Source organism: Scyliorhinus torazame, chromosome 2 (assembly GCF_047496885.1).
Source record: "Scyliorhinus torazame isolate Kashiwa2021f chromosome 2, sScyTor2.1, whole genome shotgun sequence".
NCBI classification, from domain to species: Eukaryota; Metazoa; Chordata; class Chondrichthyes; order Carcharhiniformes; family Scyliorhinidae; genus Scyliorhinus; species Scyliorhinus torazame.
Genome location: NC_092708.1, coordinates 83237944 through 83264998, shown reverse-complemented (window position 1 = coordinate 83264998; position 27055 = coordinate 83237944). Strand labels below are relative to the sequence as shown.

The 27055-nt window shown below is 49.3% G+C and overlaps 1 protein-coding gene across 2 annotated transcripts in view; it reads right to left on the bottom strand.

The window, feature by feature from the left end:
* snx4 (sorting nexin 4) overlaps window positions 1-25881 on the bottom strand; it is a 167804-nt gene extending 141923 nt beyond the window's left edge. For both annotated transcript variants that reach the window (XM_072473195.1, XM_072473200.1), the window contains exons 1-2: window positions 25704-25881; window positions 20274-20398 (exon numbers count right to left, since the gene is read on the bottom strand). In XM_072473195.1, coding sequence (XP_072329296.1) covers window positions 20274-20398; window positions 25704-25835 — 257 coding nt within the window. In that variant the 5' untranslated portion in view covers window positions 25836-25881. The remainder of the gene's footprint in view (window positions 1-20273; window positions 20399-25703) is intronic.
* Window positions 25882-27055: the final 1174 nt, after the last annotated feature.

Below are 27055 nucleotides of genomic sequence, written 5' to 3'. Positions count from 1 at the left end.
GAGTTCCGCCCCGCCGTAGACTCCTGTGTGTACCCCTGACAGAAGGCGCAGACGTGAGTCTTGCCCATGTCCCACCATAGCCTCAAGGAGGGGAAGCCACCCAGATTCCTTCTCCAGCCAGCCCAGAAATGGCGAAACGAGTCCAGGAACTGCTCGTCCTCCAGCAGCAGATTGTTAAGCCAGTATGCGGACCGTGTCTGAGAACGGGACGGGGCGAGCCCCGCCCACACCAGGTGGTGATCTGAGCGCAGCACCTGCTCCACAGAGGCCTTCAGAACGCTGGGCAAGTAAGTCTTGGAAATATAAGGACCGTCGATTCTGGACAGAGGGCACACAAAGGTGTACGCCCACAATTCAGGATGGAGAGTCCGCCAGTCATCCACCAAGTCGAAGGACCTAACCAGGTCCCTCAACTTCCACCGGCGAGCTGCGCTGGACTCCACAACGGTCCTAGTCCTGGAAGGTGCAATTAAAATCCCCTCCGAGGATGTTGCACTCGCCTACCGGAATGGTGCCTAGAAGAGTGAACACTTCTTCATAGAAAGTCGCCTGCTGCGGCCCGACCAGGGGAGCGTAGACATTCACAAAATGAAGCACCACATCCCCGTTGCGGACTGTTAAGTGCAACAGACAGCCTGGCACTGGTTCCTTGACCCCCAAGATCTCCGGCTGAAAATGTGGAGCCAACAAGATGGCCACCCCTCCCGAACGTGGGGCCAAGTGACTAATGAAGACTCCTCCTTGCCACTCCAGGGTACACGGAGCTTTGTTATCCGGAATGGCGTGGGCTTCCTGCAGAAAGCACACCCTGTACTTTCTGTCCCAAAGGATAGAGAAGAACTGGAAAGGGCAGTGCGCGTCCTTGCTGCTGAGGCTGGTTATGGTTACCTCCATGTCAGCAGTAGTCTTTCTCCTTCACCAACACCTTTATTCAATGCACAGAGGGAGTAGAGGCTCAATGCCCCCTCCACTCCCTCATGAGCCTCGCGAGGAACAGAACAGCTCGCCGCCACTCCTCCTGGTCCTGATCGAAATCCCACACCTTTCTGGCATAGACAAGGGCGGACTCTAGGAGCAGCCCCAGATTTCCCCAGCTGTCCAGAGCCAGCCGCAAACAGTCCTGGTGACAGTGATGCTTTTTCAGAAATGCTCGGAGGTCTCCCGAGAAGATGAGGGGAGACTCGGTGCTGGGTGTGACAGCGCCCTCTGCCTCGCTGCAGAGAGTCTAAATCCCCCTCCTCACCAGTCACCGAGCAGCCTTCCTCCTCCGAGCGGTCACCACCTGAGCCAAAGTCCCCCGCCACATGGAGTGTGGCGGGCAACACGGGCCCACTGGCTAGCCCTAGGCCAGAGTCGATCCCACCCCCAGGATCGTCCTCAGGCAGGACCCTCGCAAGCTCCCCCCGCGATTCAGAGTCTGTGGGCGGCGGCAGCTCCGACCCAGCCTCCACTGTCGATGCCAGGCCCTCGGAGAGACCCGGGGAAACCCCCAGGAACAGTTCCGGGACGGAACCTGGGCTCCCTGGCATTGTCTGTTTTGGTGTTGTGAGTGGGAGCCTTCCTCACCGTCGCCCGCCCACGACCCGAATATATAGAGGCTCTGGTGGCTGTCGCCGGCCCCTGGCGAAGAACAAGAGGCGGCGACCGGGGAGTAAATCTCCACCGGACAGAACGAGCCCTCGGGGGTCACGTCTCCGCCCGACCCCGGGCCTCCCTGCTTGGGGGATGACAGCAGCTCTACTGGCTCGGGGGTCTCGAAGTCCTCCTTGGCCTTGCTTTTCTTTTTCATTTGCACGGGACTGGGTGTTAGGGGGATGTAAACAAGCACGGGAGACCCCCACCCCCTCACCGGGGGAGGGGGCAGCAAGATCCACCTCCCCCCCCCCCCCTCCTGCCCAGACAGATGGCGCTTGCGGGGAGGGCGTGGCTCGGGATCGCCCTGCTGCACGGCCTCCATTGCAGGAGAGGCCTCGGCAGCATCCCCCTCCGCCACGTCGCCCGGCCCCTGTGATGGCGAGGAGGGCTGACCCTCACCCGCCTCAGGACCATCAGTCGTGTCATCACCACACTCTGGAGCCCGGTCGGTGGTCTCTCCAGGCCCCTCAGGTTGTTGCGGGGTGGCGGAGTCTGGAGGTGACAACGGAACGTCTTCCAGCTCAGGGCCGGGTGCAGGAACCCCGCCTCCCTCTGGAGTCCGGTCGGTGGTCTCTCCGGGCCCCCCAGATTGTTCCAGGGAAGCGGCGTCCCGATATGAGGCTGCGGCCTCAGTGCTGGTTGAGATGGGCACAGGGATAGCGGCCGGGACCAGACCTAGGTGTGGACTGCCCGGTCTAACTCCCGTGCCGCCGTGCGTTTTGCCCTCTTTTTCTCTGCTGGCCAAGCGGAAGTTCCCCCTCCACCAGCAGCCTCAGTGTTATCAGCGGCCGGCTACTGGGCAGACGAAGCGGTGGTAGAGGAGAGGGGGGCAGTGCCAGCCACAGCCACCGCAGAGGTGGTGTTGGCAGCGGCCGTCAGAGTGGGGCAGTTACGGCGGATGTGGCCCAGCCGTCTGCAGGCATGGCACCGCACGCCATCCGCTGACCAAAACACCTTGCGGTCCTCCCCTTAATGGGAGACCACAAAACCTCCCTCGGTGACCTCCTCCCGGGTCAGGCGGATAAAAACCTGATGCCAGAAGGAGCATATTGGTGGAGGGAGGGGTCCCGAAGGCAGAGCGTCAGCGGCTCCACCCCGGACCGGTCCTCCCCCAGTAGGTTGAGATGGGGGAGGAGGAGCTCAGTGGGAAGGTAGGGCGGGACGTTTGAAAGAACGACATGTTCGACAGTGGCCTCCAGCGGGTCCACCACCACGTGTGTCCCACCTACTGTGAGCCCCCTTTCCAGGGCCCGGTGGACCGTTAGCTTGGCCCACAGGAAAAACACTGCCTTACCATACATTCTCGAGGCGGCTACGATGGCAGAGGGGCCGACAGCCCCGGCCATCGCATGGGTGCACGCCTCGATGGTCATTGTAGGGTGGGCACAGCACTTCACCCCCAGCTGCCGCGTTAGCAGGCGGAAGGGAGAGGGCGCCACAGAGGCAGCAGAAGGTCAAGAGGCTGCCGCCACCCACACAAGTTCTTGGCACATCCTCCACTCTGCCGGGGGCAGGGCGGCCCCCGGGGTGCTGGACATGCTCACCCCTGGTACGACCCGGCAGTGTAAAAAGATCAAAGAATAGGGAAGGGGGGGGGGGGGGGGGGATGTGGCACCTTAAATACAGGTGCCACAAGGGAAAGTGCTGCAGGGCAACAGCAGAGCAGGGCAGCGTTCTTCAGCCCTGAAGGGGCCTAAACTAATGTCCCGAGCTGCCCTACACCCACCACAGGTGGTGCAAAGGCGGGCGGATGATGCTCTTCAGCCCTGCAGGGGCCCGAAACGAAGTCCTTTGCCACAGCCCCAGGTGGTCCCACTCCCACCTCAGGCAGAGAGGTGGGAGGACAGAAGGCTGGCAAGCAGGGCCTTCACCCCAGGAGGGGGCCTACAGCACCAGGCCCCAGGTGGTCCCCCTCCCATCTCAGACACAGGGCTGGGAAGACAGAAGGTGGGGCAGGTAAGGTTGGGGATTAGGAAGGAGACTGTGAAGCATTCACCTACAAGTTGTTTGTTTCGAAGAAGGTGAATTTTCATTCAACTTTAAACAAAGACTCAACTTGCAGCTGGAGCTTGTTAATTAGTTAATTGGATTAGACCAGTTTTCAGAGGCAAGATTCACAGTATAAATGTGAGCCAGCTACAGTGCAGACTCTGTTTGCACGGAGTGCTGAATTTGGGTGCATTTGAGTGTTTAGTGAGAGTTTGGTGACTGAGGAAATGTAGGAAATGAAATGAAAGGACCACCTTACTCCCTCCTCACCTAACTCCCTCAAAGAGCGTGAAGGGAGCCGGGTTTGCAGAGAGTGCAGCTGACTGGGAGCAGAGTCGGAGAGCGGAGTTCAAGTTGGTCCACAGGGCAGCTATATTCTGTAAGGTAAGAGGGGATGGAGACTAGGGCAGTTGCATGCTCCTCCTGTAGGATGTGGGTGGTGAGGGATACCACCAGTGTCCCCACTGACTATACCTGTGGGAAGTGCACCCAACGCCTCAGAGACCATGTTAGGGAACTGGAGCTGGATGAACTTCATGGCCGTTCCCCTTCAAAACAAGTATATCGTTTTGGATGCTGTTTGGGGGGGGGGGGGGGGGGGGGGGGGGAGAGAGGTTGTAGGGGGGATGAGCTACCGGTGGAATGCCCTAGCGGCCAGGTCTCGCGCACGGAGTCTGGCTCTGGGGCTCAGAAGGGAAGGGGGAGAATAGAAAAGCAATAGTGATAGGAGACTCAATGGTTAGGGGAATAGATAGGAGATTCTGTGGACGTGAGCGAGACTCCCGGAAGGTATGTCGCCTCCCGGATGCCAGGGATGTCTCGGATCGGGTCTTCAGAATCCTTAAGGGGGAGGGGGGAGCAGCCAGAAGTCGTGGTGCACATTGGTACCAACGACGTGGGTCGGAAAAGGGGTGTGCATGTAATAAAGGAGTTTAGGGAGTTAGGCTGGAAGTTAAAAGCCAGGACAGACAGAGTTGTCATCTCTGGTTTGTTGCCAGTGCCACGTGAGAGCGAGGCTAGGAATAGCGAGAGTGCGCAGTTGAACACGTGGCTGCAGGAATGGTGTAGGAGGGAGGGCTTCAGGTATTTGGATAATTGGAGCAAATTCTGGGGAAGGTGGGACCTGTACAAGCAGGACAGGTTGCATCCGAACCAGAGGGGCACCAATATCCTGGGAGGGAGGTTTTCTAGTACTCTTCGGGAGGGTTTAAACTAATTTGGCAGGAGAATGGGAACCAGATTTGTAGTCCAGCAACTAAGGTAGCCAATGTTCAGGATGTCAAAGCGTGTAGTGAGGCAGTGGGGAAGGTAACACTGACAAAGGAGAGTACTGGCAGGCACGGAGATGGGTTGAAGTGTGTATACTTCAACACAAGAAGCGTCAGGAATAAGGTGAGTGAACTTAACGCATGGTTCGGTACTTGGGACTACGATGTGGTGGCCATCATGGAAACTTGGATAGATGAGGGGCAGAAATGGTTGTTGGAGGTTCCTGGTTATAAATGTTTCAATAAGATGAGGGAAGATGGTAAAAGGGGGGGGGGTTGCATTGTTAATTAGAGATAGTATAACAGCTGCAGAAAGGCAGTTCGAGGAGGATCTGCTTACTGAGGTAGTATGGGTTGAAGTCAGAAACAGGAAAGGGGCAGTCACCTTGTTAGGAGTTTTCTATAGGCCCCCCAATAGCAGCAGAGACGTGGAGCAACAGATTGGGAAAGATTTTGGAACGGTGCAGAAGTCACAGGGTAGTAGTCATGGGCGACTTTAACTTCCCAAATATTGAGTGGAAACTCTTTAGATCAAATAGTTTGGATGGGGTGGTGTTTGTGCAGTGTGTCCAGGAAGCTTTTCTAACAGTATGTAGATTGTCCGACCAGAGGGGAGGCCATATTGGATTTGGTACTTGGTAAAGAGCAGGGCAAGTGATAGATTTGTTAGTGGGGGAGCATTTTGGAGATAGTGACCACAATTCTGTGACTTTCGCTTTAGTAATGGAGAGGGATAGGTGCATGCAACAGGGCAAGGTTTACAATTGGGGGAAGGGTAAATATGATGCTGTCAGACAAGAACTGAAGTGCATAAGTTGGGAAGATAGGCTGTCAGGGAAGGACACAATTGAAATGTGGAACTTGTTCAAGGAACAGATACTACGTGTCCTTGATATGTTTGTCCCTGTCAGGCAGGGAAGAGATGGTCAAGTGAGGGAATCATGGTTGACAAGAGAGGTTGAATGTCTTGTTAAGAGGAAGAAGGATACTTATGCAAGGTTCAGACAGGGAGCTGGAGGGATACAAGATAGCCAGGAGGGAACTGAGAAAGGGATTAGGAGAGCAAAGAGAGGGCATGAAGCGGGTAGGATCAAGGAAAACCCCCAAGGCCTTTTACATACATGTGAGAAATATGAGAATGACTAGAGCGATCCGATTAAGTACAGTAGCGGGAGATTGTGTATTCGGTCTGAAGAGATAGGAGAGGTCTTGAACGAGCAGTTTTCTTCAGTATTTATGAATGAGAGGGGCCATATTGTTGGAGAGGACAGTGTGAAACAGACTGGTAAGCTCAAGGAGATACTTGTTAGGAGGGATGATGTGTTGGGAATTTTGAAAAACTGGAGGAAAGACAGGTCCCCCAGGCCTGACGGGATATATCCAAGGATTCTATGGGAAGCAAGAGATGAAATTGCAGAGCCGTTGGCAATGATCTTTTCATCCTCACTGTCAACAAGGGTGGTACCAGGGGATTGGAGAGTGGCGAATGTCGTGCCCCTGTTCAAAAAAGGGAATAGGGATAACCCTGGGAATTACAGGCCAGTTAGTCTTACTTCGGTGGTAGGCAAAGTAATGGAAAGCATACTGAGGGATAGGATTTCTGAGCATCTGGAAAGACACTGCTTGATTAGGGATAGTCAGCACGGATTTGTGAGGGGTAGGTCTTGCCTCAAGTCTTATTGAATTCGGTGAGGAGGTGACCAAGCACGTGGATGAAGGTAAAGCAGTGGATGCCCAGGGCTGGACAGATCGAGGTCCAGGACCGGAAGGAGGCCGTCTGCAGCTAGGGTGCCTAAGGACTTTATAGAGCAGATGGGAGGAGTAGACCCCTGGAGATTTAGTAGACCTAGGAGTAAGGAGTTTTCGTTTTTCTCCTATGTCCACAAAGTTTATTCACGGATAGACTTTTTTGTTTTGGGAAGGGCACTGATCCCGAAGGTGACGGGGACAGAGTACACGGCTATAGCTATTTCGGATCACGCTCCACATTGGGTGGACCTGGAGATAGGAGAGGAAAAAGAACAGCGTCCACCCTGGAGAATGGACATGGGATTATTGGCAGATGAGGGGGGTGTTTAAGGGTGAGGGGGTGTATTGAAAGGTACTTGGAACTCATTGATAATGGGGAGGTTCAGGTGGGAGTGGTCTGGGAGGCGCTGAAGGCAGTGGTTAGAGGGGAGCTGATATCTATTAGGGCACATAAAGGAAAGCAGGAGGGTAGGGAAAGGGAGCGGTTGTTGAAAGAACTTCTGAGGGTGGACAGACAATATGCGGAGGCACCGGAGGAGGGACTGTACAGGGAAAGGCAAAGGCTACATGTAGAATTTGACTTGTTGACTACAGGTAATGCAGAGGCACAATGGAGGAAGGCACAGGGTGTACAGTACGAATATGGGGAGAAGGCGAGCAGGTTGCTGGCCCACCAACTGAGGAAAAGGGGAGCAGCGAGGGAGATGGGGGGGGGGGGGGGGTGAGAGATGAGGAGGGAGAGATGGAGCGGGGAGCGGAGAGAGTGAATGGAGTGTTCAAGGCATTTTATGAAAGATTATATGAAGCTCAGCCCCCGGATGGGAAGGAGAGAATGATGTGCTTTCTGGATCAGCTGGAATTTCCTAAGGTGGAGGAGCAGGAGAGGGCAGGACTGGGAGCACAGATTGAGACGGAGGAAGTAGTGAAGGGGATTGGGAGCATGCAGGCGGGGAAGGCCCCGGGACCAGACGGATTCCCAGTTGAATTCTATAGGAAATATATGGATTTGCTGGCCCCGCTACTGATGAGAACCTTTAATGAGGCGAGGGAAAGGGGGCAGCTGCCCCGACTATGTCAGAGGCAACGATATCGCTCCTCCTAAAGAAGGAAAAAGACCCGCTGCAATGCGGGTCCTATAGGCCTATTTCCCTCCTGAATGTGGACGCTAAGATTCTGGCCAAGGTAATGGCAACGAGGATAGAGGATTGTGTCCCAGGGGTGGTTCATGAGGACCAAACTGGGTTTGTGAAGGGGAGACAGCTGAATACAAATATATGGAGGCTGCTAGGGGTAATGATGATGCCCCCACCAGAGGGGGAAGCGGAGATAGTGGTGGCGATGGATGCCGAGAAAGCATTTGATAGAGTGGAGTGGGATTATCTGTGGGAGGTGCTGAGGAGATTTGGCTTTGGAGATGGGTATATCAGGTGGGTACAGTTGCTGTATAGGGCCCCGATGGCGAGCGTGGTCACGAATGGACGGGGGTCTGATTATTTTCGGCTCCATAGAGGGACGAGGCAGGGATGTCCTCTGTCCCCGTTATTGTTTGCACTGGCGATTGAGCCCCTGGCCATAGCATCGAGGGGTTCCAGGAAGTGGAGGGGAGTACTCAGGGAAGGAGAAGAACACCGGGTATCTCTGTATGCGGATGATTTGTTGTTATATGTGGCGGACCCGGCGGAGGGGATGCCAGAGATAATGCGGATACTTGGGGAGTTTGGGGATTTTTCAGGGTATAAATTGAACATGGGGAAAAGTGAGTTGTTTGTGGTGCATCCAGGGGAGCAGAGCAGAGAATTAGAGGATTTACCGTTGAGGAAGGTAACAAGGGACTTTTGGTACTTGGGGATCCAGATAGCCAAGAATTGGGGTACATTACACAGGCTTAATTTAACACGGTTGGTGGAACAGATGGAGGAAGACTTTAAGAGATGGGACATGGTGTCCCTGTCACTGGCAGGGAGGTTGCAGGCGGTTAAAATGGTGGTCCTCCTGAGATTCCTTTTTGTGTTTCAGTGCCTCCCGGTGGTGGTCACGAAGGCTTTTTTCAAAAGAATCGAGAAGAGTATTAGGAGTTGTGTGTGGGCCGGGAAGACCCCGAGAGTGAGGAGGGGATTTTTGCAGCGTAGTAGGGACAGGGGGGTCTGGCACTACCAAGCCTAAGTGAGTACTACTGGGCCGCCAATATTTCAATGGTGTGTAAGTGGATGGGAGAAGAGGAGGGAGCGGCGTGGAAGAGATTGGAGAGGGCGTCCTGCAGGGGGACTAGCCTACAAGCTATGGTGACGGCACCGTTGCCGTTCTCACCGAAGAAATACACCACAAGCCCGGTGGTGGTGGCTACATTGAAAATTTGGGGGCAAGAAAGAAAGGAATCGGACGGACTCTCAGGGATGTTATTGTATATGTAGAGGCACTTGTTTTAGGTAATGTATACTGGACTGTTGGATTGTATCTTTGGAGAGTATTTATTTTTGACAAGGCAGTTGCCATTTAGTTTGGTTTTTGTTTCTGTTCATATATTATTTATTTATTTGTTTAAAACTGGCCACTGTTATTTATATTGCTTTATTGTTGTTTAAAAGAAACACTACGTACTGTTTGTTTGGCCAAAAAATCTTGAATAAAATATATATATATATTTTTAAAAAGCAGTGGATGTAGCGTACATGGATTTTAGTAAGGCATTTGATAAGGTTTCCCATGGTAGGCTTATGCAGAAAGTAAGGAGGCAGGGGCTGTGGGAAATTTGGCCAGTTGGATAACGAACTGGCTAACCGATAGAAGTCAGAGAGTGCTGGTGGATGGCAAATATTCAGCCTGGAGCCCAGTTATCAATGGTGTACCGCAGGGATCAGTTCTGGGTCCTCTGCTGTTTGTAATTTTCATTAATGACTTGGATGAGGGAGTTGAAGGGTGGGTCAGTAAATTTGCAAACGATACGAAGATTGGTGGCGTTATGACGTGGCGATGATACGCAAGTGGGTAATGGAGGGGCGGTGTGGAGGGGGAGGGGCGGCGTGGAAGAGGCTGGAGATGGCGTCCTGTGTGGGCACGAGCCTGGGGGCGCTGGTGATGGCACTGCTGCCGCTTCCTCCGAGGTACACGAGGTAGCGGCGACCCTCAATATCTGGGGGCAATGGAGATGCCACAGGGGGGAGGTGGGGACTTCGGTGTGGTCCCCGATACAGAAGAACCGTCGGTTTGTCCCGGGGAAAATGGATGGGGAGGGGGGTTCGTGAGTTGGCACAGGGCAGGTATTAGGAGGATGGGGGACCTGTTCATAGATGGGAAGTTTGCGAGCCTTGGGGAGCTGGAGGAGAAATTCAGGCTCCCCCGGAAATGCTTTCAGATATATGCAGGTAAGGGCATTAGTTAGGCGACAGATGGTGGAGTTTCAGCTGCTGCCGGCACGCAGGGTCCAGAACAGGGTGCTTTCGGGAGGGGGGTGGGTTGGAGAGGTTAGGTCGGCCATTTATCAGGTAATGCAGGAGGAAGAGGCCTCGGCGGAAGTGGGAGGAGGAGCTGGGGGAGGAGATCGACGAGGGTAGGTGGATGCTCTGGGAAGGGTAAATTCTTCCTCCTCTTGCGCGAGGCTCAGCCTGATACAATTTAAGGTGCTGCATAGGGCGCACACGACCAGGGCACGGCTAAGCCAGTTTTTTCGGAGCGAGGATAGATGTGCGACGTGTTCGGGGAGCCCAGCAAACCACACCCACATGTTCTGGGCATGTCCAGCATTGGAGGAGTCCTGGAGGGGTGTAGCGAGGACGGTGTCAAGGGTAGTGAATTCCAGGGTTAGGCCTAGCCGGGGTCTCGCAATATTTGGGGTGTCGGACGAGCCGGGAGGCGAAAGAGGCCGGTATTCTGGCCTTTGCGTCCCTGGTAGCCCGGTGAAGGATTCTGCTTCAGTGGAAGGATGTGAGGCCCCCAAGCGTGGAATCCTGGATTAACGACATGGCAGGGCTCATTAAATTGGAGAAGTTGAAATTTGCCTTAAGGGGATCTGTGCAAGGGTTCTTCAGGCGGTGGCAGCCATTCGTAGACTTCCTGGCAGAGCGTTAGGAGATGGTCAGCAGCAGCAGCAACCGTGGGGGGGGGGGTGCACTATCGTTTACTGTTTAACGTTTATTTGTTTATTTATGCACTTCTGTTCTTGTTGTTTTATTATGTGTGTAAAGGGGGGGGGGTTCTATTTTTCTGTTGTGATAATCTGTGGAAAATTTTGAATAAAAATTATTTTTAAAAAGATTGGTGCAGTTGTGGATAGTGAGGAGGGCTGTTGTCGGCTGCAAAGAGACAAAGATAGGATGCAGAGCTGGGCTGAGAAGTGGCAGATGGAATTTAATCCTGAAAAGTGTGCGGTTGTCCATTTTGGAAGGACAAATATGAATGCGGAATACAAGGTTAACGGTAGGGTTCTTGGCAATGTGGAGGAGCAGAGAGATCTTGGGGTCTATGTTCATACATCTTTGAAAGTTGCCACTCAAGTGGATAGAGCTGTGAAGAAGGCCCATGGTGTGCTAGCGTTCATTAGCAGAGGAATTGAATTTAAAAGCTGTGAGGTGATGATGCAGCTGTACAAAACCTTGGTACGGCCACATTTGGAGTACTGCAGTTCTGGTCGCCTCATTTTAGGAAGGATGTGGAAGCTTTGGAAAAGGTGCAAAGGAGATTTACCAGGATGTTGCCTGGAATGGAGAGTAGGTCTTACGAGGAAAGGTTGAGGGTGCTGGTCCTTTTCTCAATAGAACGGAGAAGGATGAGGGACGAACTTGATAGAGGTTTAGAAGATGATCAGGGGAATAGATAGAGTAGACAGTCAGAGACTTTTTCCCGGGTGGAACAAACCATTACAAGGGGACATAAATTGAAGGTGAAAGGTGGAAGATATAGGAGGGATATCAGAGGTAGGTTCTTTACCCAGAGAGTCGTGGGGGCATGGAATGCACTGCCTGTGGAAGTAGTTGAGTCAGAAACATTAGAGACCTTCAAACGGCTATTGGATAGGTACATGGATTACAGTAGAATGATGGGGTGTAGATTAATTCGTTCTTAATAGAGGACAAAAGTTCGGCACAACATCGTGGGCCGAAGGGCCTGTTCTGTGCTACATTTTTCTATGTTCTATATGGTTGATTTGCGGAAGGGGGGGGGTGGCCTCAAGAGTGCTTGCGTATTTGAGAAGTCTAAAGGTGGCCGTGGCTTTTTTGAAAGAAATACATTTGAAGATTGGGGACCAAACTAGGCTTAGGAAAGGGTAGGTAGGGCAGGTATTTCATTCTCACACGGAATCGAAGACGAGGGAGGAAGTGGTATTGATAAATAAACGGGTAGCTTTTGAAGTGGGGAGCATAGTGGCAGATTATGGTGAGTGGGAAATTGGAAGGGATGCCGGTGGTATTGGTGAATGTTTATGCCCCCCAACTGGGATAATGTAGAGTTCATGAGGTGAGTATTGGGGAAGATTCCAGACCTGGACTCACACCAATATGTAGAGATGAACGACACGGGGGATGTTTCGGCTACCACGCTGTGGGAGGCATTGAAGGAAATAGTAAAGAGGGAGTTTATTTCTGTACGGGCACACAGGGATAAGACAGAGGAGGTGGAGATTGGAGAGGTTAGTGCAGCAGATTTTGCAGATGGATAGGAGGTATTCGGAGGCACAGGAGGCAGGGTTGTTGAGAGAGCGGCAGAAACTACAGATGGAGTTTGGGTTATTATCTATGGGGAAGATGGTCGGGCAGTCGAGGAGGGCGAAGGGGGCGGTCTATGAATATGGGGAAAAGGAGTGTAGGATGTTGGCACATCAACTGAGGAAGCAGGAGACAGCGAGGGGGATCAGAAAAGTGAAGGAATGGGGAGGGAAACGACGACACGGTCTTGGATCCGGTGGCGGTGAATGTGGTGTTTGGGGATCTTTACAAGAGGCTGTATGAGTTGGAACCCCCCGGCCAGGGTGGAGGGAATGAGACGATTATTAGAGGTGTTGGAGTTCCCGAGGATGGAGGAGGACCCGGTGGAGAGGCTGGGAGTCCCCATAGGGCTGGTGGAGGGTCTTGGGGCAATGCAGGCGGGGAAGCCCCGGGCCCGGAAGGGTTTCCAGTGGATTTTTTCAAAACATTCTCGGGGGACCTGGGGCCTCTGCTGGTGAGGGCGTTTAATGAGGCGAGGGAGCAGGTGGTGCTCCCCACCCCCACAATGTTATCACAGGCCTTGATCTCTTTTTAAATTTTAAAAGAGGGATAAGGATCCGGAGCAATGTGGGTCCTTCAGACCAATTTCGCTATTAAATGTGGACGCCAAGTTACTGACCAAGACCTTGGCCTCAAGGATCGATGATTGTGTGCCGGGAGTGATAGAGGAGGAGGCATCTGTCAGCCAACATCAGGAGGTTACTGAACGTTATAATGATGCCTCTGGAGGGACCAAGTGTGGAGGTGGTGGTCGCCATGGATGCAGAGAAGGCCTTCGATCGGATGGAGTGGGATTATTTGAGAGGCTCTGGGGCTGTTTGGGTTCGGTCAGGGCTTTGTGGACTGGGTCCGGTTATTGTACCAGGCACCGGGGGCGAGTGTGTGTACAAAGCGGGTGAGCTCAGAATACTTCCAAGCTGCACCGGGGGATGAGGCAGAGATGTCCACTCGCCCCACTGCTCTTTGTTATGGCTATAGAGCCACTGCAATGGTGCTGAGAACGTCAAGGGATTGGCAGGGAATAGTGGGGGGAGGAGAGGTGGTGGAGCATAGGATCTCACTGTATCCAGATGACTTGCTGCTTTATATTTCAAACCAGTTGGAAGGTATTGGGGGTATTATGAGGATTTTGGCCTGTTCCCAGGGTATAAATTAAACTTGGGGAAGAGAGATCTTTCCGATCCAGGCGAGGGGGCAGGAGGGGAGGCGCCATTTAGGGTGATGGGGAGAACTTCTGATAATTGGGCATTCAGGTGGCACAGGGGCGGGAGCAGCTGCACAAGTTGAATTTGGCTCGGCTGGTGGAACAGATGGAGGACTTTGGGAGGTAGGATGTGCTCCCACTGTCATTGGCGGGACGGGTGCCATCAGTGAAGATGACGGTCCTCAGAGGTTCTCGTTTGTGTTCCAGAACCTCCCGATTTTTATTCCCAAGGCTTTTTTTTTTTTAAAAAGGAGGGTGAACGTGGTGAGTTGAGGGTTTGTTTGGGCAGATAAAGCCCCGTAGATGAAGACGGTGGTGGTGGCAGCCCTCAGGGTGTGTGTGTTATTCGCAGGTGAGGGACTTTGTTCGGAGGCAGGTACCGTCCTTTCTTCACTTGCCGCCCCAGAGGCTGCAGGACAAGGTGGTGTGAAGAACAGGGGTAGGGGAAGGGAAGGTGTCAGAAATTTACAAGGAACTGATGGACTGGGAGGGAGCCCCGAGAAGGGCAGTGAAGTGCAAGTGGGAGGAAGAGTTGGGTAGGGAGTTGGAGGCTGGGTTGTGGGAGGATGCCGTGAGGAAAGAGTGACTGCATCGTCATTGTGCGCTAGGCTTAGCCTTATCCAGTTTAAGGTGGTACATAGGGCACATATGATTGGCCAAGATGAGCAGGTTTTTTGAAGGGATGGCGGATAGTTGTGGGCGGGCCCGCGAATCATGTCCACATGTTTTGGACATGTCCGAAGCTTGGGGGATTCTGGCAGGGGTTTGCCAACGTTATGTTGGAGGACTTGACTCGGTTGGGAGGGGGAGGGGGGTTTAAAATGGGAGCAGGGGAGTTAGGAAGTGGGGCAGGTTGGTGGGGTATTTTCTGGAGTTGGTTATTTGCGGTCCTGTTGGCTGGATTTGATTTGTGATTATGTTTGTTGTGTTAATATATAAATGCCTCAATAAAATGTTTTTCAAACGAAAGGGATGGAACAGGTGGGTTGGTGGTGGCACCAGAGCAGGCGAACAAGACGTTTGAGGGCTTTTATAGGGGTTTGAAGTCTCAGCCGCCTGAGGATGAGTCGGAGATGAGCGAATGTCTGGAGCGTCCGGAGGTTGAAGGGTGCAGGCAGCAATAGAGAAGTTGTAATTGGGCAAGGAATTGGGGCTAGATGGGTTCTCGGTGGAATTTTATAAGAAGTTCAAAGATAAGTTGGCACCGCTGATGGGGGAAATGTTTGAGGACCCTATGACAAAGGGAGGATTGCTGGAGACAATGAAGCAGGCATCTATTTCATTGTTACTGAAAAAGGAGTAGGATCCGGCAGTGTGGGTCATACAGGTCCATTTGTCTACCAAATGTGGATGCCAAGATATTGGCGAAGGTATTGCCGGTGAGGTGAGTCTCCCAAGGTGGTGAGGAAGATCAGACTGGGTGCTTGAGGGCAGGTGTAGCTGAACGTGGTGCTTTCTCCGGCAGAGGGGAAGGAGTTAGAAATGGTAATGGCATTAGATGTGGAGAAAGCATTTGACAAAATGGAATGGGAGGGTACTGGAGAGGTTTGGGATTGGGCCCATTTGTGGCATGGGTGAAACTGTTATACAGAGATCCAACAGCCCATGTGCAGACGAATGATACAAATTTGGGGTACTTCCCACTATTTCAGGGAACAAGGCAGGGATGCCACATGTCGGCCCTTCGAGCTTGGTGGGAGGGTGAAGGAGGACTTGGTGAGATGGGACAGTCTCCCTTTGTCATTGGCAGGTCAGGTGCCAGAATATTTTGCCATAGTTTCTGTTCCAGTGTTTGCCGATAATTTTTAACAAAGTAATTCTTTCGAGAGTGGACAGGCTGGCCTCGTAGTTTGTGTGGGTGGGGAAGGTAGCTAGGATAAGGAAGGCGGTTCTCCAAAGGTGGCGGCAGTCGGGGTCTTGGCCCTTCCGAACTTGTTGCATTATTGCTGGGCGGCGAATACGCAGAAGATGCAGGGCTGGAGTAAGGAGACAGAGGCTTTGTCGGTGCAGATGGAGGCTGGTTCTTGTAAAGAGTCAGGGTTGTGGTCGCTGGCAACCTCGCCGCTTCCATTCACCCCAGAAAAGTATTCGGGTAATCCCGAAGTGGTAGTCACACAAGATTTGGGGGCAATTCTGACAGCAGTTTAGGGCAGGGTTGAGGGTGATGCCGAAAAAAGGGCATGGAGACACAGATAGGGCCTGAGATCATGAACTGTTTTCAGTTAATGCAGACGGGCAAAGCACCGGGTCCAGATAGGTTCCACATTGAATTTTGTTGGTCAGTCGGTCCCACTTCTGCTGGATATGTTTAATAATTCCGTGTCCCGGGAATGTTGCCAACCACTCTAGCGCAAGTGTCAACCTCCTTGATCGTGAAGGAGCACAAGGACCTCATGAAATGTGGGTTGTATCGGCCTATCTTGTTGTTAAACTCTGACGTCAAGTTGTTGGCAATGCACTGAGTCCCGCCTACCTAGGGGTGATTTTGGAAGAGCAGAATGGAATTGTTAAGGGCAGGCAGTTGTCAGCCAATATTATGGAATTGTTAAATGTGTTGTCACCCTTCTTAGGGACCGTGCCAGAGGTGATTATTTCAATGGACGCAGAGATGTTTGGTAGGGTTGAGTGGGGGTACTTCAGAGATCCTGGGGCGACTTGGCTTCAGGCCAAAATGGATTTCGTAGGTTAGGCTTTTGTACAGAACCCCTACCGCAAGTGTACGTACTAATGCCCTGAGCTCAGCTTATTTCCAACTGAACAGGGGGACAAGGCTGGGGTGTAGTTGTCTCCGCTCCTCTGTGCCTTCGTATTCGAGCCACTGGCCATTGGGTTGAGGTTGTGCAACATGTGGAGGGGGATGAGCGTGGAGGAAGAGAGCATAGGATGTCCTTATATGCGGGCGATCTGTTATTATATATCACTGACCCACTCTCAAATGTGGGGGAGATAATGGAGTTGCTCAGGAAGTTTGGCTCCTTTTCAGGGTACAAGCAGAGTCTGGGGAAGAGTGAATATTTTCCAGTGATACCCCCAGGAAGGGGAACTGATCTGGGAAAACTGCCATTTTGTCTGGCCAGGATTATCTTCCGCTATCTGGGAATCTTGGTGGCCCACGACTGGGCCTCACTCCATAAACTTTTCTAGTCTTGTGGATGGGGCGATGGTCGATTTGAAAGTGAGATGTCCTCCCTCTGACCTTAGCAGGAAGGGTACAGACGGTGAAGATTAATATTCTCCCAAGGTTTTTGTTTTTGTCTCCCAGTCTTTCATCAAGGCTTTCTTTTGCAGGGTTAATGAATTAATATCTGTTTTTTGGGGGGGCAGGTTAGAGTCTCGAGCTCATAGGACATTTTTGCAAAGGGATAGGCAGTTGGGAGCAGTGGTTCAAGGATCTTGACTCTATATGGGGGCGGATGGAAGAAGTTTGTGCATAGGGTCACGTCCGAGTGCCCGGTAACTGCACCATTTTCCCCTGCTAGATTCTCTTTGAGCTGGTGGTGATAGCCACTTTGCGGATTTGGAGTCAGTTTAGGCAGAACTTTAAACTGGGTTCCAGATCACTGCTGGATCTAAGGAACCATAGATTTGTGCCATTTGGCTTAGATTCATCATTTAGGGCATGGGAGAGAGAGGGATTGGAGAGGTTTAGGGACATGTTTCTGGAGGGTAGGTTTGTTTGCTTAGACAAGTTGCTAGAATGTATTCAGGTATGCGATTTTTTAATGCAAGGAGCTTCCTTCATTTCCCCTGGTACTGTCACCTTCGCTTATGGACAGGGTCCTGTCCTTAGCAAAGTTAGGGGACGATAAGATTTTGTATGTCTCTAGGCAGATGTTGGCGAAGGAGCAGGCATTGTTGGAGGAAGTAAGGAGGAAGTGAGAGGGTGAGTTGGGTTTGGTCTTTGAGGGGGCCTCTTAACAATTTCGCCTCATGTGCAAGGTTAAGCCTGATCCAGTTCAAGGTGGTTCATAAGGCACACTTGAATAGGGCGTATATGAGTGGGTTCTTATCAGTAGTGGAGGATAAGTGTGAGCAATGCTTTAGGGGGGCAGCAAATCATACGCACATGTTTTGGTCTTGCCCCAAGCTTGTTTGTACCAAAAAAGGAGACTCAGAAACTATGTCAGGGATTTTGGACGTTCAGCTGGAGCAGTGCTCGTTGGTGACCATTTTTGGACAATCGGTCTCACCGGTGTCGTAGACAGGGACGAAGGCAGATATCCTAGTTTTCGCCTCACTAAAGCTGGAGGATAGTTCTGCTTGGGTGGTGGTCCCCAGTGCCACCAAAGGCTTCGGTTTGGTTGGGGGACCTGATGGAATTTTTACACTTAAGATCAAGTATACCATGAGGGAATAGGTGGAAGGGTTGTACGCGAGATGTCCGCCCTTCATCTCCTTTTTCAGACAACTGATCACTGTCGGCTGTTGAGCGGGGAGGATTTGTGTTTAGATTTTTTTATCAAGGTTCTGTTGCCTCTATTGGGGGGGGGGGGGGGGGGGGGGATTGGCTGGATGTACTTTTGGTATAGTACAGGGTTGGGATTTCTTGTATTGTTATTTGTTATAATGAAAATATTGTTCGATTAAAAATATTTTTTGAAAACAATTTAGAGTATCCAACGCATTTTCCAATAAAATTAATTTGCTGATAGCCACGCCCAGACTCTGCTTTAGCCAGTTGTTCACTATTATTCCAGCTTTTATTCTAACTGCAAGTTACCTCCCAGTTTCAGGATTTCCAAAAACAGCAATTGTGTTACTCGAATTAATTTAATATTTATACATTATGAAAAAGAAAAGTAACTAGTTACGAGAATACGTTGTTGAAGCTTTTCACCTTGCACCCATCAGAACAATTTGCAAGAATACCAAAAATAAAGGGAATAGCAACTTATACTTCATGAGGAAAGATTGCTGATTGGTAGACTCTGTGGTCGAAGTGTTGCCATGGAGAATGAACCAGTTAACTGATGACTGACAATTAATTGAAAAGCTTTGTTTAAATTCAAAACAGGCAGATTAACTTTGATGGTCAAGGCATTGCCCTGGAGAAATGATCAAAAGAACGGCCGTCACCTAGTTTGTTTAGTTGAAATAGGCATAGCATGGTGTACATCTTGTCTGCAAAAGACTGGGCTCGCTGTATGATACATGAACGGATGCTAAAATCTATATAACACAAGCTCCTGCACAGTAGACATTTGACATCCACTAAGTTTCTCTTTCCCTGAAGGCCACCCACATTAATTCCCAACCTTTAGAACACAGACATGCAAGCTACTAGCTGTTCAAGGTCAAAAGGTGTAGCAGATCGCTTGGGAGGATTGCCAAGTAAAGGATGACCAATTATATACAGCATCGAAAAGGAAACGTTTCATGCTGTCACTAACCTTGGAACGTAAACATAGAAAGTGTACATTACAGCAGTGCAGGTATTTTAACAACCAGTAATATAACCAGATTTGAATCACGTAATATAGCAGCAGTGAGAAAGGTTTGGAATGGATTGGATTTGTTTGTCTATTGTCACGTGTACAGAGGTACAGTGAAAAGTATTTTTCTGCGAGCAGCTCAAACAGACCATTTAGTACATGATACTAAATGATCATGATGGTAGAGTGCAATAAAGCTTTTGTCCAGCATTAAAGAACAAGGAACATTATTTCAGGACAGTTTCTCCTCATCTCATTTAGGACTGAGATGAGGAGAAACCGTTTTTCCTCAAAAGGGTTGCGAATCTTTGGAATTTTCCACTTTAAAAAGGATTGTGGATGGGCCACAATGGACAGGTTTTGGTCTCTCGTGGTATCAAAGGATATGGGAAGCTAATGTTTTAATGTTCTTAAACTCTATTGGATTGTTCAGTTTTTCCCAAAAACATACCAAGACTACATTAAATGAGTATAATTGGAAATTACCAAAGTAGCCAAGTACACAGCAGACTTTTTTTTTTTAAATGAATCCATAGCCAAGTAAACAGCAAATATATATTTTTTCAAATTAATGCATTAAACAGGAATAAAATGTACACTGGAATGCTCATTGCATCAAGGAATTAGTCCACAAAGAGGGTTGGAACTAGCTAGGAATTAGAGCAAAACATAAAGATCAGAAACTAGACAATCAACATGCTGACATTATTAAGAAATTTGCTCCATTTTTCAATTCCAAATTTAGGCAAAAGCTGGAAAGATACCCAACTTTAGTCACTGGAACTTAGACACCATACGTTTTGGGTAGAAAATTACTGGAGAGCAACATTTTTTTTAAAAAACTGGTTAATTTTCCATTCCTGCTGCTTTGTCTTGGCCAAGTGATGATGTAAGTTGTGATTTTATAACCTGAGCAGACATGCACTAAGAACATTACAGGATGGCTATTACAATATTAAGTTCCACTTAATGTATTCTCACAGAAAACCCCCACATCTGAGCAATCATGAACTGTTAAGTTATAACATGACCTGGCATAAGTGATCTTTCAGCTGCTCGCGCAAGTGAAAATCTTATATTCTCAAACAGTACAATACAAAAAGAATTAATCAGAAGCTTTATGAAGAAAGATGCACATCTAGACATATCACTAGAGTTAGGCAGCAAAATCTGTTAAAACGACAGCTTGTGTCGAATCGCAACAGTAATTTGAGTATTCACCTAAAAATGTAAATTACAGACCATGAAACTACTGTAAAGCAAAACAATTTCATTTTTATAATGTAGTTGCACATACCTTGTTTCAATGAGGTACACTGTATAAATCTCCTGCATGTTCATTGCATTTTTTCCAGTTCGTTTTTCTGCTTCTGACACATTAATCTCCATTTTCTTCGTTAAGCAAGTCTTGTCTTCCATTATCTTTACATTCATTTTTAAAAGTTGCACATAATTGAAAAAATTGTGAACTTGCATTGATATGGTGCATTAATGCAATAAAACATCTGAAGGCACTTCACAGGAGTGTCAAAAAAAGAGACATCAAGCTACATAAGGTGTTATTAGGGTAGATGGCCAAAAGCTTGGTCAGATCGGTTTTAAAACTTCATCTTAAAGGGAGAGTGCTAGAGAACCACATGGATTCAGGAAGGGATTTCCAGACCGAAGAAGCTAGGCAGCAAAAGGCACAGCCATAATTAAAGTCAGGAATGCTCAAGAGTCCAGAATTAAAGAAGCACAGATATCTTGAAGGATGGAAGGGATGGAGAAGTTCAAGATAGAAGGGGCAAGGCCACAGAGAATTTGAAAACAAGAATGAGAAATGTTTTAAATAAAGACTTCACTTGACCAGGAGCCAATGTAGGTCAGTGAGCATGGAGGCGTAATAGACAAACAGGACTTGATGCAAATAAAGACAGGAAGCAGAATTTTAGATTACCTCAAATTTACGAAGAATAGAATTTTGGACGTCAGTCGGGGAACACAGGAATAGTCAAGTCTATAAGTAACAAAGGCATGAATAAGAACTGCAGCTTCAGACGAGTGGAGGCAAGGGTGAAGTCGAGTGAAGTCTGGAGGTGGAAAGGGGCATTCATATATGTGGTCAGAAGCTCATCTTGAAGTCAAATGTGGCATGAAGGTTGCAAACTGTCTGGTTTAGACAGTTGCCAGGGAGAGGGGTGAAGTTGGTCTCAAGGGACCAGAATTTAGAGCAGGGACTGAGCACAATGGCAGTCTTCCCAATACTTAATTGGAAGAAATTTCAACTGATATCTAGTATTGGATGAGCAAAGAAGCCTGATAATTTAGAAACAGTGGAGGAATTGAGCGCTGTTGTCAGCATCTGTGAAAACTACACTGCTTTTGGACAAAGTTGCTGGTGAGCCGCATATGGATAAGAAATAGGAGGGGAGCATTTTGCACAGAGATCACCATGGAAGAAAGGGGGAAGAGAAGCCATTGCAAGTCATTTGCTGGCTACAATCAGACAAAAAAGAATGGAAATTGCAGTCCAACCCAGTAGGATGACAGTGGGGACACATTGGGGGAGAATGGTGTGGTCAGCCATAACAAGGTTGTTGACAGGTCAACAAGGATGTGGAAGGAAAGTATACCTTTGTCACAGTCACATAGGATGTTGTTTGTGATTTTGATAAGCGCCCTTATGGTGGAAATCGAATTGGAGGGATTCAAACACAAGTTCTGGTAAAGATGGACCCAGATTTAGCAGGTGGCAACACGTTCAAGGATTTAAGAGAAATAGAAGTTTGGAAATGGGGCAGCAGTTTGCAAGGTCAGTGGGAGTCAAAGTTTTTGTTTTCCAGGAAAGGTTAATTCCTCTGGAAAACAAAATGTAAAGGCAAGAGACACACATACACACTAACAGGAGCACCGGGAAGGTCAGCAGTTTAGTGGGATTAGGGTTGAAGGAGCAGTTGGCAAGTCCCTTGGACAAGATGAGCTCAGACAGTGAGCAAGGTGAGATACGAGAGAAAGTTTAGTGTTCAAGGCTAGGGACTAGGTGAACATTGGCCCATGCATTTTCATCCCTTAGTATGAGGCAGCAGCAATTCTCAATCAATTTTAGAAACCTCCAGTGCCATTGCTTATTAAGAGCCAGGACTAAATATTGTAATTTGATGAAGTGGAACACTTTAGCAGGGTATAATTGGACCAGGATATGCAGGGATAATTCAGATGGATGAATATAAATAAGTTTTTAATCCTGTTAAATAACAAAAAGAGTAATTTTGGAAACAGAGTTGGCTGGGGCATTGAATGTTCTCTGCAGTACCCGCTAAGAATTTAAACATCACAAGAAATGTCACCAAATTGTGAAGAGTTTATATTGGCTATTTTCCAAAATAAATTTCGACAGACTAAAATACACCCAGTTATAAAACTATAAAGTATTATAGATTGTCAAGAGGCTTGTGGGTAAAGTATGGTTAAAATAAACCTGAACACTCCCAAAATTGATTTTCGTCCGTTATTATAAGCTGAAATTGAACATTTGCTCTCATCTGCACCACCTTCAATCCTGCAAAAAAGGGAGAGGACAACAGAGGAACAAATCTTGTGTATTAAAATTATTGAAGTGGCACACAAACTATAGGAATTCCAATGCTAAAATGTCACTTTCTTCTGATGTTATCAAGTCGGTTTTAGGGGAATTTGAATACACAAGTTTTCATTAGGTTGTCCAACCACCAAGCACCATTATAGAGCCTTCCCAACCAGAGATCTTCTGTTCCATAGTTCGCAAGCATTTTTTAAAAAATCAACTGTTGGGAAAAAGAAATCTCATCTCCTAACAACTCCATTCAAATACCTCCCCCACCCAGCCCACCTTCTTCACAAGCTATCCTGTTCTAACTGCAACATAACAAATCTCAACTTTCTCAGTTCCATTTTCATCTTAAAGTACACTAAGATTATCATAGTCCCAGTTGACCATTGGCTGCTTTCCCCATTGAGGGGGAGAGCTGACTGGTGCCGATTTAACCGGAGGATCACCACACCTCAGGTGAGGGGCAAGGTTGAGAAGGTGGGGCCTTCATGAATAACTTCAGCTGGTATGAGAATTGAACCCACGCGGTTGGCCTTGCTCTTCATCACAAACTAGCTATCCAGTTAACTGAGCTAAACCGGTCCCCGTTTTCATCTACCCATCTATCAAAAGCTTGGTCAGATAGGTCTTAAGGTGTATCTTAAAGGAAGAGGGCAAGAGGCATAGCGATCTAGGAATGGATTTCCAAAGCAAAGGGTCTAGGCAGCTGAGGGCATAGCCACCACAACCATCACTCTATCCAATCCCAAGCTATCCATCAGTTGCTTTGGCCTAGTAACTGCTGCCTCTCCTATATACATGACTTCAGCATTTCCATTCTCTGCAATCCATGGTTGCTTCCTGCCAGTTCGGTCTTCAGTTTAGGCATGTAGTGATAGAAGTATGGGAAATTTTAGTTTGAAGGCAGTCCATGGTACATTTTTGAAGTGTTATGTTGCCATGTTAAAGATAAAAGTGAGTATGCAGCACTGTTTCAATGACAACTCTCATCAGTAACTTCAAGTGGGTAACAGCCTTCAACCTTCAGCAGCATCTCCTTCCCCTCTTTCCTCCCCCCCCCCCCCCCCCCCCATTCATTTGCATCCCAAAACCACCATAAAATGTACCTACTGGCACCTAGGATTTCCATTCCCCAGCACACCATGATACTTTTCCAGCACTGTTAATAAAATTGGCCTATGGAACATTGCTTTGCTACCTTGCCAGAGTCCAAACCAAGGTGGTTATCACCAACAACAGTTATAAATATAACTGATGCCTCCAAAGACAGAGGGAATATTAACAGACACAGCTTTCTCATACAGAATATCACCCATGGCGAGTTTCAGACTTCTCCAGTCGAAGGAAACATCCAGCAGCCACATAGGAGAACTCAGATGCAAAGTTGGCAGTAAACATGCACAAAGCTACTTTTTTATTGTTCCAACACGGTCTAATCAACTTCACAATACCGGTATGTATTACGTTTCAACTTTTAAGTCACAATTCAAAGCTGGGCCCAATTCACAACGATAAAAATGTAAAGTTAATAGCCAAACTGACTCTTGGGCATGACCAGCAAGTGCACAGACAATCCACAAGTTATCACCATAATTCGTATCCAAGTCTGAAATCCATGGGTATACGTGTCATGCAATGCCTATAGTGCAGGAGGCCATTCAGCCCATCAAGTCTGCACCAACACTTTGAAAGGCCCAATCACCCACCTAATCCCTGTAATCCCACCCAACCGTTGGACACTTGGGGGCAATTGAGCATGGCCAATCCACCTAGCCTGCACATCTTTGGACTGTGGGAGGAAACCAGAGTACTCAGTGGAAACCCACACAGACATGGGGAGAACGTGCGCAAACTACACAGTAGCACAGTGGTTAGCACAGTTGCGTCACAGCACCAGGGACCCAGGTTCGATTCCCAGCTTGGGTCACTGTCTGTGCGGAGTCTGCATGTTCTCCTCGTGTCTGCGTGGGTTTCCTCCAGGTGCCGTCCGGTTTCGTCCCACAAGTCCCAAAAGATATGCTGTTAGGTGAATTGGACATTCTGAATTCGCCCTCTATGTACCCGAAAAGGTGGCAGAATGTGGCGACTAGGGGCTTTTCACAGTAACTTTATTGCAGTGTTAATGTAAGCCTACTTGTGACAATAAACATTATTTTTTAAAAACTCCAGTCACCCGAGATCTTGGGAAAAAAATTGCTAAGGAGTGATGCAATTGACACCTTGAAAGTTCTGAACGTTTGATAAGAATGGATACAGAAAAAATGTATCTTGTGAGGAAGAGCATAAGTAGAGACTGTCAATATAATATAATCACCAAGAAATTCCATAAGGAACTCAGAAGGAACTTATTCACCCAAAGAGTGGTAAGAATGTGGAACTCCCTATCACAGGAAGTATTTGAAGCGAATAATAGATGTATATAAGGGGAAACTAGCCAAGCATGAGGGGAAAGGAATTAGATGGTTACAAAGGAGAGGAAAGTGGAGTAAAAGCATGGACCGGTTGAGCAAAATGACCCTTTTGTCATAGATGATCATAGAATTTACAGTGCAGAAGTAGGCCATTTTGCCCATCGAGTCTACACTGGGGTGTGCCATATATTCTTTGTAAAGACGGAAATTGAAACTATTGGAAAGATTTGTCCACGTGCACAACCCACAGAGCACCCATCATCAGGTAGGAAAAGAGTCTACACCTGAAATAGGAACAAATCTACTCTGCCCACAGAAGCTGACTGGCCCGAGGATTTTTTAAAAATTAAACTGGGCACCTCCGGTCTGAAGCACAACACAGACTTTCAGCACAGCCACTGCGGCATTACCGCAAAGCTGTGTCTCTCTTAGAGTCAGAGGTTTATATTTGGTTCTTGGATCACATGAAGAAATGTGCTGGGCGGGGGATAGAACCATTTCCACCGCCCTCATCATTGAGACTGGGTCTGCTCCAACTCGGTCTGAACCCAACCTGTGCCCGGAGGCGGACCGCCACGCCCCGGCTCTCCAGGACCCCTGCTCCAGAGGCCAAGCTGCAAACCCCCCCCCCCGCCCCCCCCGGATGCCGACCACAACCCGCCCCCCGGTCCCTGGGCTCCGAGGGCCTGGTCCGGAGGCCGGGCTGCTTCCTCCCCCCCCGCCCCGCCTCCGCACTCCACACTACCGTGCTTTTAACGTCGCTTATGTCGGAGCCGGCTTCAGGCCCGGTCTCCGTCTCGGCCTCAACCTCAGGCCCCGGAGCCGGATTAATCCCCACCGACACCTCATCCTCGTCCAGCCCGACCCGATCTGCCATCGTCCGCCGATCAATACTGCGCAACCGCCGCTGCGGCACCTGGGCAGCATTTAAAGGCACAGGGCACCTCCCGCAACCACTGGGGCTTAAAGATACAGTCCACATCTATCATTCCTCACTTCACAGAAATAAACGGCACGCTTCTTAAAATAAAGACTCTAACAAATTAATTCCCGTTTCACACAGCCATGTCTGCTTTGCCAGGTCGCATTACAATTTTCTACGTATTCTGCTCTAACCCTCTTAATCACAGTTTCGAGCATTCAATCTTTGGGTTCATTTATACACTTGGCCACATTTTTTTAATAGTTCGCAGTTGGATGCTCTGGCGCTCCCTGACCGGCAGTGAAACGCTGATTTGACAAGGAGCCACCAGACCTTCTGCTCGCTGGTCTCTTTTAATTCGTTCCCTGACAACTGACTATCTGATGATGCCAGCTCAACCGGGAAAAGAAAGAAAATACCTATAAATAAATAGTTGGAGTGAAAAACAAGCTTTAAGAGCTTAAAATGACACACACAAGGGGCTGGATTCTCCGTTCCCAAGTGTTGACGCCGAAGCTGGACCGAACGAGAGCAGCCCAATAGCACAGTGGTTAGCACAGTTGCTCGACAGGTTCGATTCCCGGCTGGGTCGCTGCCTGTGCGGAATTTGCACGTTCTCCCCGCGTCTGCGTGGGTTTCCTCCAGGTGCTCCGGTTTCCTCCCACAGTCCAAAGATGTGCAGGTTAGGTGGATTGGCCATGCTAAATTGCCCTTGGTGTCCAACAAATGTTAAGTGGGGGTTACGGGGATAGAGTAGATTGGTGGGCTTCAGTAGGGTGCACTTTGTAAGGGCCGGTGCAGACTCGATGGGCCGAATGGCCTCCTTTTGCACTGTCAATTCTATGATTCAGCGACTGTGGAGGGCCTATCACCGGCGCCACATGGAACACCATCGATTCCAATGAGAAACGGTGTGGGTTACCAAGTCAGTGATCGACACTCGGGATGCAGACAAGATGCAGCTGCACATGCACATTACAATTCCCACACACACTCATCCCACTAACAAGATGGCACTGGTTGCACTGAAGCATGCCCAAATAGCTGATGGGTCGGCTGGAGCCAGAGGTTGCCTAGGGGGGTGGCCTGGGGGACACCTATATGACCCACGGCCCTAAGTTCACAGTGGGCAGTCAGTGGCCTGTGCAGCTGCCTGGCTGCCTTGCTGGCTGCGG